The following is an 11,179-nucleotide window of genomic DNA, read 5'->3' as shown; positions in this document are numbered from 1 at the left end:
TACTCTATTCTGACGTCTGTTTTTAAGACCCATTTACCTAGATGGTAATAAATGTCCAAATTGAATTGACTGGGTACTGGGTAGATTGGGTACTCAATCTCTACATGTGGCATAGTCAAACATCCATTAAATGTTTTGAGGCATTCCCGGAGGATAAAACAATCGATGTCTTGATAGCTTCCAGATGAAGTAACGAGTAAAACCGATTACCCTTTTGCTTTCTTTGTTGTCTTTATTTATGATTTATAGATTTCATTTGCTCTGTTACTATCCTAATATGTCGTATAGTTAAATATAATTTTCATACAGCATATACATTTTCAGGTAAATATTGGCGTTAACCATGGATATTTCATGAGAACGACATTAGCCTGCTTTTATTGTGAAGGGCTTCAAAACAGTCGCGTCAATGTGACGACATAATGTAACTGTTTTCGGTAGCTTATCGCACTTTCGACATATTTGATATGTAGGCTACGGTTTTTAATTATTGTTATTTAGCAACATTATAGAAATGCAGCATTATTCCGAATAATATACATAGTCTCATATCCTTTCATTTTCTGTGAAGATGAGTTTCTTCAATACGTATATATATATATATATATATATATATATATATTCTTATTTTTTCACGAAAATACCACCTGCTACGGTCATTTAGAGTGGCCTTGATAGGTAGCCAGGGAGCTAACATGTGAGCAGCTTTGTCTACTGGACTGACATGTTCGCTGTCCGTAACAAAAACAAACTGTTAGCATTAAATTTCCTTGAAGAGACAGGTTTAGACTATATTAACGTTATTTACATTTCCGGCTTTTGCAAACAGGTTAACATTGAAGCTAAAGTTTAGCATGTCCTCTGTCAGCACTAACTACAAGTTTTAGTAGACATCAACAGGACATACAGCAGATTTAGTACAAAATGTCTGCTTGTAAAAGGTTGCTTTACGTTGTAAAGCACAGAAGCTTATGGACGCATGTTCGGAGGAATGTCACAACATGGTCTCCTGTTGGAGCGGCGTTCAATACCAAAACTCAGAGGAGGTTGAACCTGTTCGAGAAAAACGGGGTTCGTATCAGTCGTCAATGTGTCTGTTAAGTTACAACACTGCTACATTACTGTATACAGCCTCAGTGAAATAATGTTAATAGATTGCATCAGTTTGTGGTAAAAATGTCATGACATTCCTAGTGTTGTGTGTGTGTGTGTGTGTGTGTGTGTGTGACCTCTGGTTGTAGGGTTTGTTTGGAGTGCCAGAGCTGAGCTGCCCTGCAGGCTTCCAGGTAGCCACAAAGACCGCTCTCAAGAACACAAAGCGTCTGGTGGAAAAGGCTTGTTCTTGTTCTCCAGGGGTTGAGACAGTCGAGTCTTTTGACCAGCTGTCAGATGGTTTGTGTAAAGTGGCTGATCTGGTGAGTTAGTGCTAAAACTTTGCATTATAACTGGCCAAAGATATAATAAATATCACCATTTCATGGATACCATACACCCCAAGCTACCCAGGTGATGTTTACGCAGCATAAGTTACCAGGTAGCTATTTTGAGGGGCTGCACCTGCCTCGTGGTGAGAGCAGTGTATCAGAGTTAGACTGGAATAGAATAAAATAGAACAGAACTTTATTGTCTCACCAGGGCATGAAATTTGTGTTTGTCTTACCAATGATGATAATAAATGTAGTAAACACAACATCAAACACAACACACATCACAAATCATCAGTAATATATGCACAAATTTAATGAAATCTTGACTCAAAGAGTTAGGGGATGTTATTAACAATAGAATTGAGTTTTCCTGTAAACAGCAGTATAATTCAGCGCATCTAATGATTTTTGCGGGTTACCTACAACTTTCCCAGTTCTAACGAACCTAGCTATGGTCAGGGTACCACATCAGACTGAGACACAAAGATGCTCTCTGCAATTCAGTTTATTTTCAATGTATGTTAGATAAGGTTGAAAAAACTGATCCAAGTGGGTTGCAAGGGTGATATAACTGGATGCCTGTGACGACACATTTCAATGTGCATTTCTGACCATAGCTTTTAACACTCGTTGCTTCTGAAACTGTGCTGCTACCTCCCAGTCACGTATTGTGCATTGTATGCTTCTTGTGTTCTCTGTAGGGTTGTAAGTAAACTGTAATTTGTCTCCCTATAACAGGCAGACTTTGTAAAAGTAGCACATCCAGATCCGGCGTTTCGTGAGGCTGCAGAGAAGACTTGCATAGAGATTGGCACGGTTGTGGAGAAGTAAGAGGCAACATATATATTGATCTCACCGACCTTTTACAAAAAGCTGCACAATACAAATACACACCACAGCACATGTAGCTAATGATCGAAAAGAAAACAAGTTGCATTCTACTGCTTACAACAGTAAAATAATGCTGGTCATTAAAAGACATTTGTCTGCATGCTTGAGTTGAGGCAGATCTTGAGTAGCTCTTAATAGATGTTCAGGTTTGCTGTTTGTATGTTTCAGGCTGAACACTAATGTTGAGCTGTGCAAGAGCCTAAAACAGTTGCTGGACAACCCAGACATTGTGGCTCAGCTGGACCCTGATACGAGGTAATGTCATCTTATTTAGCATATGACTCTATTGTAGACTATTGTAGATATAGGATTTGTTGTTTATCTCTTTCTATAAATATATCTAATGATAATATCATGTCCAATGATGGCAAGTTGTTTTTTGTTTTTTTTTCTGCCTTTGTAGACGAGTGGCAGAGTTGTTCATGTTCGATTTTGAAATCAGCGGAATTCATCTGGATGACAAACTGGTGAGATGCTCATGATGTGTGGTCGCTCCAGCTTCACAATAACCTGTGAAACATGGGAACAGACAACATTGATCGCACACATTTTAATATACCTCTCACCTGTACAGTGTAGCGTGTTTACTGAACTTGCTGCTTTTTTCTCTGCAGCGGAAAGAAGCAGTTTCCCTTCACGTGAAGCTGTTGGACCTAAACAATGAGTTTCTGGTCGGCTCTCACCTGCCCAACAGAATTGCGAGGTCTGCAATTCCTGAGCATCTACACCTGCACTTTGCAAATGAAGGGAGCTTCCTCCAAATTGGGGGATTACATGCAGATTCCCCCGATGACTTGGTATGTGCTTGATTTGGTCTGGCCCACTGGAATATTTCTCCCTTTTGCTCAGCAGGTGGCGCCTTCGCCACATAACAGATCATAGGACTGGCTGTAAGGGCAGGTTGAAAACGATAGTAGCCTATTCTGTCCTGATTAATAATCATATTCTCTTTCAAAATGCTAAAAAAAGGGATTTTGGTTAATGAAATATTCAGCCTCAGCATTTGCTGAGCAGTAAGCAGTTCTGGTAGCTATAAAATCAGTCCAGATATGCTCTCAAAATTCCTAACTTTAGTTTCAGTATTTCTGCTACTTTCAGATCTTTATGTTATACAGTTGTAAGAACAGACGTTATTTATGATAACAGATTTTCTCTAACTGTAATATCATGATTGTGATGCCAATGTCATGAATTAAAGTAGAGAGCAGTATGATACAGCAATGTATAAAGTCAGAGTACAGTTTAAGTCACATAAAAAGGACACTTTACATTAATGTATCAAAACATAACAACCTGAAAATTCAGGTACGGGTAAAGTAATAATTATTATCTACATCTGATCACCCAGTGATCTCTCAACTCTCCCTGTAACTATTGATTAGCAGACTGTATTTTTCTTGTTCTACACCTGTGTTAATATGTTGTTTTTTAAATGTTATTTTCTATCATGAATTTTCCTCTGTCCTCTCTTCCACTTGTAGTTGCGAGAAATTGCCTACAGGATTTACCTCTATCCAAATGCAGACCTGATGGATTGTCTGGAAGAGCTGCTGAAATGCAGATACACACTGGCCAAACTGGTGGGCTACAACTCCTACGGACACAGAGCCCTGAAGGGAACGATGGCCAAAACACCAGGTTAATGCATGTCTTTGTGTCATTATCAACATAGTTATCATTAATCAGTGCTGTAACTGTACGATTGTTTGATGGAGAGAGCGTAGTCATTTTAAAAGGCACCTGATAATTCTCATTTTAGAGGTTTAATACAAGCTACAGAAATTATTTTTCTAAGCTGCTCTTTCTGTGCCTTTGGCAACTAGTCTCAGATTGTTTAACATGCTGCAACTAAATTTTTAATGCCCTTTGCAGAGACGGTGATGAGCTTTCTTCAGTTGTTAACAGACAAGCTGTCAGACAGGTAACAGTCTACTCTTTAAGGTTTTTGTCAAAAATGTGAAAAAAATGTACATATCCAATATTCTGTGTGGCAATCTACATGGTTGTTATCGTGACCTGATTTTTGTTTTATATTGTAAATGGTAAATAATATGGCTATGTTTATATAGTGCTTTTAACCAAAGTGCTTTAAAAGGTTTTATATATTTATATATTGGTTTAGATGTTGTCTTTAAAGACTGTTGTGTCGTTAAAGACTCCATTAAATCAATGCTTCCCTTTATAGTTAACTATAAGTTAGTGGGCCATTTAACACACCATGATGCCCAAGAGTCAAATTAGTGACCCACAGATTTATTTACTCTTATGGGCAATAGCAATTTGATTAGTTCTTGTCACATTTTGTCATGTTGTTTGCATTTTCTTCCCATTTTTATGCAAGTATATTCTGTGTGCTTCGGATTCCTCAAATAGTCCAAAAATAAGGTGGAATCGAGACTCTAAATTACCCACGGGTATGAATGTGAGCCTGGCAGCCTGTCCAGGGTGTTTCCCTGCTTTCAGCCAAATGCATGCTGGGATAGGCTCTGCCCCCGACCCTGAGTAGAGATAGGTGAGTAAAGACTGGAATGAATGCCTCAAGTCAGGTAGTTCATAACATGTTTTTGTGTATTTCTTTTTATCTCGCAGAACAGCCAAAGACTTTAAGATGATGAGGGACATGAAGAAAAAACTCAACCCTCGTAATTCTGTGAGTAGTTTCATTCGTTACATACGAGGATGTTTTCCTCTACTAGACAACTTTACAGTGCGTCCTGATACTTGCAAATATTACACATATCCCTCAATCAATATGTAATCAGTATTAATTGCTTAAAGGTTTAACGTTATGTTAGCTTTAATATAAATGAATATATTGTAATTTGTCTGATATCACACGTAAATAAAATACTCCCGGTATTATTTTACAGGAGCTCATGCCGTGGGATCATCCGTTCCTCAGTGGTGTCTTGCGTGCTGAGAGGTGAGTAGTTGGTATCTTATGAAACGTATTTTTCAGCCTGCTGTCATTTGATAAAGTCATCTTGGTCAGTGTCTACGTGATGGTTTTAGATGTTTGTAATGCCATATTTGGGCAAGGTGGAAGTTGTTATTGGGTCCCAGCTCATCCTCAGGTGTCAGATGTTTCAAAGGAGAAGCATGGGAGTTGTCCAAGTGTTCCCTCCAACTCCTTTCTAATTCAGGACAATAACATGTGGTATAATCAACCTCCCCTCCCTGATTCAGCCTGTTGTTGTTGTTTTTGTTTTTTTAGTGTTTGTAGCATTTTGGGGTAATTTTATGTTTAGCCCTGAATGTGTTTTAGGCCCAGCAGTACTTGTGCTCCTCCATACAGCATTGCCACTGAGCTCCAGGGCATTTGACTGCTGCATCTGACACGCAGCTACATTAGTGTGGTAAAATTATTGCTCCCAAACATAAGGACTCCACATTTCCCTGGCTGTGGGTTATTGTTATGGTGTTCTTGCCTTTTGCCTAATTTGCCTTTATGACAACATGCTGTATTTGTATTTATGTTATGTATCTGTGTTTTTCCATTGTTGTCACATATTAATAATGTGACAATAAACTTTACATTTTTTAAATTGTGTTTATCCAGGTAAGGCTTGCTGAGAGCGCATGTTGTTCTTCAGCAACACAAATTAAATCTGAGGGAGTTTAAAAGTTCAACATGAATATTCACATCTACAGAGACTGACAACGTTGCTGAAACAGTCAATTAATCAACAAGTTGATCAACAGAACATTAATTAACAATCATTTTGCTTACTGATTAACCATTTAAGTAATTTCTTAAAGAAATGCCAAACATTCGCTGTTTCCAGCTTCTCAAATGAGAATAGTTGCTGCTTTTCTCTGTTTTATAACTTTGTAAATGGAAGATCTTTGGGTACTGAACTGTTCTCCGGACAAAAGGAAGAAAATTGAAGACCTCTGGAAAATTGTGATCAGTATTTTTCACAATTGTCTGACATCTTACACACTAAATGATGAATTGAAAATGAAAAAAAAATCAACATATTATTCAATACAACATTGTAAGTTGCAGCCCTTACCAGCAGCTGCTTTTATATTGTAGTAGTTTAGAACTGTTTTAATCTTGTAACTGAAAGCTGCCATATTCTATGTTTAGCTGTTATTAGTCCCATTGAGTGTCTCCAACTTTTAACAGATATCTGTTTAGCACTTTTCCTTCCCAGCACTCGCCAGAGACTAATAACATGACGGGCAAAACATTCCACAGAAGTTTTAAGTAAATCTTTATTGCAGACAATATAGATTCATGTGTCCTTTGGATTTAAGCAGCCACCAAATTGTGTGTGTGTGTGTGTGTGTGTGTGTGTGTGTGTGTGTGCGTGCATGTGTGTTACCATGTGTTGGTGACTGTTCCTAGGGCTCGATCTGTTAGCTTGTCCTCCTCCCACTTATGCTGACACAAATTTCTAATCTTCTCCGGTTGTTGGTTTTGGGCTCTGCTAGTTGGCAGGAGATCCCTAAAGAAATTTAGGGTGCAGTCTGATTGTATTAAAAAGCAGTTTCCCCAGAGCTGCTTCTGTTTTCTGCTACACACACACACACACACACACACACATATACACACACACACACACACACACACACACACACACACACACACACACACAGAGACCCAAAAGCTGTTCATCACTCTCACAAACACACCAGTCACTAAGTCATGCTTTTTCTCTAAATCACTCACTCAATCAACTCAATAATTTTCAAATTGCTTTTCCATCAGTAACCACTTAAACTGGAAAGTGTTCAAACCATATTGAAATGAGGTACAGATTGTGTGTGTGTGTGTTTCATGTTCTTATATACCGGTGGGGACTTTAACCTGAATGCACACTAACCCATGAGGACTTGTGTCACCGTGGGGACAAAAATAGACTGCTTTTTGAGGGTTAAGATTTGGTTTTAGGGTACAGGTTACAGTTAGGTTAGGGTAAGGGGCTAGGGAAAGCATTATGTCATGACTGTCCCCCACGGGGATAGTGAAACAAGTGTGTGTGTGTGTGTGTGTGTGGTAAACAGAGCTGTTAGCTGTGCTCAGCAGCAGTCTGTTATTCATCACTGATAATACAGTAGATGTGGTGTTCAAGCTAAACAAGCGTTTTGGTTTGGTGGTCTTTATCTAAAGTGCCTTATAGCAGCATGAATGCATCCATTTTAAGCATGGGTGGCCCCAGGACAGGAACAACCCTCACCCTGAGCTCTGGCAGCCTTGTGGCTTTGTCCTACCAGTTGATATCACATATGTGAAATGGTCAGGGGATTTTTAGTACGACTGCTCACTAGCCTGCAACACAGCAGCTACAGAAATGATGTGCTCAATTTCAATAGGGTGGTCTTTGTCATGCCTCAAAATTAATTGTTGTGCATTAGGTCTACAATAAGAAGGACATTTAGTCTATATCTGGTTGTGTTTTAAATAGTTTGACACTCTCCTCAGTCCACTTCCAGACTAGTGGTAATCTTGAGTCAACACACATTCTTCATTACCCGTAGCAGTCACTCAAAATGGCTGCTTCCTTCATTCCTTTGTTCTGTCTTATGTTTTGCTCATGGCAGGTACAACATAGAGCCCAGTCTGTACAGTCCGTATTTGTCTCTGGGCGCCTGTATGGAGGGTTTGAACAACCTCTTCTCTCAGCTGTATGGTGTGTCCCTCATGTCCGAACACCCCAGTGCTGGAGAGGTCTGGAGCGAGGACATCCGCAAACTGGTAAATCTTACTAATAGTGCGAAACGTCTGGGTTTGCATTAGTTCTTTGTGCTAATGAGGTGTCGATGCCTCTTTCTAATGTGTAATATAATTTGATGTATATTGTTGGTTGAAGTCTATTTTATGTCCTACGTTAAACCAAAGGCACGTTTCTACCAAGATCTACCAAGTTTTTAAATACTGTATGTGTGTTTATGTCTTTGTGCATGTTCCCAGGCTGTGGTACATGAGACAGAGGGATTATTGGGATATATCTACTGTGACTTTTTCCACCGGCCAGATAAACCTCATCAGGTATGCACACACGCACTCATCTACATAGTTTTTACAGGTTCATGTTAAATTCTCCTCTGAAAATACGACTCTCCATATTATATTTAAGATTATGTTGTTTTTTCTCAGTTTTATGATCAAATATTCATTTATTGTCATCTCAAAATAAGAGGCCACGTTACTTACGTACTGCAGTATTGAATCTTGAAACTGACTAAATGTAGCTAAAGGTTATGAGACAAAAATATAACTGAATACATCAATAAATAATATTCTTAATATATATTCTTAATTAAATCAGTGACAAAATATGCATCTTCATTCTAATTTTTTTCTATCAATCTCACCTTCCCTGCCCACCGCTGGTCTCACCTCCTCCTCCTCCTCCTCCTCCCAGGACTGTCACTTCACCATCCGTGGCGGCCGCTGGAGCCAGGAAACAGGTCAGTACCAGCTTCCAGTTGTGGTGCTGATGCTGAGTCTGCCCCACCCCACCAAGAGGACCCCCACCCTGCTTACTCCGGGCATGATGGAGAACCTCTTCCATGAGATGGGCCACGCCATGCACTCCATGCTGGGACGCACTCGCTACCAGCACGTGACAGGTGAGGTGTGAGCACACACGCCAAGCAGACTGGATACTGTAACCATGTGCAACTTAAAACCTTTACTGGAATTTATATCTACATAGAAATGAGAAATAACCAAAAAGTAAGATATAATGGAGCCAGGATTGTACACATGTATCATTCAGTAGGTGTTATTCAAACTGTTACCTGGCAGAGGATTTAACAAAGTAAATAACAACCGCAAATGTGGTGTGAGGTGATCGATGTTTGACAGTTTATAAGCTCTGTATCCTAAAAGGACAGCTATGGAGTTCCCAAATGTCCTAAGCTAGAATTATGTTGTTAGATACAGAGCTGTAGGTTATTCATTACTGTGTTGCGAATTGAAAATAGAGGGTAAATCCGATTAAGTGTAAGCCCCGAGGAGAGCTTTAGATTAGCCTTGGCTACCAAAGCTGTCATTCGATGCTGTTTCACTTGTCAGACTTTTCCCGTAATTCAAGATCCCAAAAGTATTTATTTTACACTAATAACAGTATCCATTAACTCAACTTGAGGCTGTTTCTTTAGTGGACAGCATGTTCACACCTGTTTAGACATACTAAAGCTCACGACAGCTGCATCACCAGTAACTTAATGCTGTCTTTTTCACTTCTCTAAACATCCTTTTGTATCAGATGTTGTACTTGATATTACATTTAACCACCTGTGGCTGGTCAAAATAACGTACAGTATTGAGTACATGCGTTGCTGTGTTTCAGTTCAGTGGCCAGTTCTGGTCTGGTTATTGTTTTCTTTTTAGGGGATATAAAGACCTGGTTTTCTCATTGCACCACAAATCACTTGAGTTTTTATCGTTGCACTGTCCTCATGAGAAGCACTGCTAGTGGGAATGCTGAGGTACGGGGTGAGCGATATGTCTGTGGTTGCTGTGCATCGACGCACACAGGAAGAATGAACCTTCCATTGTTTTGATTTTTTTCGTTCTTATATCTAAGCTCTGACATCTCTCCTCTAGGAACCAGATGTGCGACAGACTTTGCTGAAGTCCCCTCCATCCTCATGGAGTACTTTGCCACTGACTATAGAGTCATCAGCCAGTTTGCACGCCACTATGAGACTGGACAGGTACATCTACACCCTCAGAATAAAGACCAATATGAGGACTATGCACTAGAAAACATGACTCAATGGTTGTAGAGAGATATTTTATCATAATTATAGTAATATTAGCACATTCATTTTTCATTTTAGCTGTGACGTTATAAGATTGCATCACCTCACCTGTTATCATGCCAGACAGCAGATAATAATTCAGAAGCAAAAAAATTGAAACGTTAATCTGTCTGTGTCACTGTCTACTCAGCCTCTTCCTGAGAGTATGGTTGCTCGCCTGTGTGAATCGAAGAAGGTGTGCGGAGCTGCAGACATCCAGCTGCAGGTACATATAAAGCATATTTGTTTGCCCTTATTATGGAGAACTCTACCTCTGCATTCATGTACACTGATATGACCAGAATGTATTTCTTTTCTTTCAATATTAAGTTTGTATGTGCAGGACTGATTCGGTAGGATCTATATCTATTTTTTTTTTTCCTGGGCAGATTTTCTATGCTGTCTTGGACCAAATCTACCACAGCAAACCTCAGAACCGCTCCACCACAGACATCCTGAAGGAGATGCAGCAGAAATTCTACGGCTTGCCTTATACGTCCAATACGGTACATCCACGTCTGTCTTAGTGCTATTTAACACACTGTCTGTGACTTATTTTCTTTTGAGTAACTCATCTCTTTAATACTATATCTTTAGATCGATTACATTCTTTGAGGTTGATGATAATTTGGGGAAAGTTCTGTGCATGATTCCCTAAAGACTCTCCTCTCAGCACACAAACTTGACTGAGGAGTCCTTTAGCTTTCTACTCTCTTTTCCCTTTCTCCTTCTCCTTCCTCCCTCTCTTTCTCTCTAGTTTTATATCTTTTACCCAGGCACAGCAGCGTTTAAGGGATTAAAGCCTTTTTTGAAGCCCTGGTAAAATAACAAAGCAGAGGTATACTCTGAATAAGCTCTCCCTTGGGGAAATATTTGAAACTGTTCTACCCAGTCCTTTAATGAAAAAAGCTCTCTATTTCCCCCACTTATGCAGCTGTGGGCGAGGGGATGAGGCCAGGAGGGAGAAGGGAATCAAAAACACAGTCATAATTTAGCCAGGAATGGCCTTCACAGAGCATTTACTCTGGGCTATAATTATGTGGGGTGCCTTCAGGAATAGAGATTACAGAACTGCTATATATTCTCCCAAACGTCAGTGT

General features: G+C 39.5%; 1 protein-coding gene across 1 annotated transcript in view; it reads left to right on the top strand.

Annotated features, from left to right (window-relative positions):
- Window positions 1–449: 449 nt before the first annotated feature.
- LOC122878626 (mitochondrial intermediate peptidase-like) overlaps window positions 450–11,179 on the top strand; it is a 29,477-nt gene continuing 18,747 nt past the window's right edge. The window contains exons 1-16 of the mRNA XM_044201619.1: window positions 450–1,071; window positions 1,242–1,415; window positions 2,166–2,254; window positions 2,487–2,573; window positions 2,722–2,785; window positions 2,933–3,115; window positions 3,800–3,956; window positions 4,191–4,239; window positions 4,908–4,968; window positions 5,189–5,241; window positions 7,869–8,022; window positions 8,239–8,316; window positions 8,693–8,900; window positions 9,883–9,992; window positions 10,231–10,305; window positions 10,469–10,585. Of these exons, the coding sequence (XP_044057554.1) occupies window positions 925–1,071; window positions 1,242–1,415; window positions 2,166–2,254; window positions 2,487–2,573; window positions 2,722–2,785; window positions 2,933–3,115; window positions 3,800–3,956; window positions 4,191–4,239; window positions 4,908–4,968; window positions 5,189–5,241; window positions 7,869–8,022; window positions 8,239–8,316; window positions 8,693–8,900; window positions 9,883–9,992; window positions 10,231–10,305; window positions 10,469–10,585 (1,806 nt within the window). The 5' untranslated portion in view covers window positions 450–924. The remainder of the gene's footprint in view (window positions 1,072–1,241; window positions 1,416–2,165; window positions 2,255–2,486; window positions 2,574–2,721; window positions 2,786–2,932; window positions 3,116–3,799; window positions 3,957–4,190; window positions 4,240–4,907; window positions 4,969–5,188; window positions 5,242–7,868; window positions 8,023–8,238; window positions 8,317–8,692; window positions 8,901–9,882; window positions 9,993–10,230; window positions 10,306–10,468; window positions 10,586–11,179) is intronic.

Source organism: Siniperca chuatsi, linkage group LG7 (genome assembly GCF_020085105.1).
Source record: "Siniperca chuatsi isolate FFG_IHB_CAS linkage group LG7, ASM2008510v1, whole genome shotgun sequence".
NCBI classification, from domain to species: Eukaryota; Metazoa; Chordata; class Actinopteri; order Centrarchiformes; family Sinipercidae; genus Siniperca; species Siniperca chuatsi.
The sequence above is the reverse complement of the archived record's forward strand: the minus strand, read 5'-3'. Positions and strand labels throughout refer to the sequence as shown.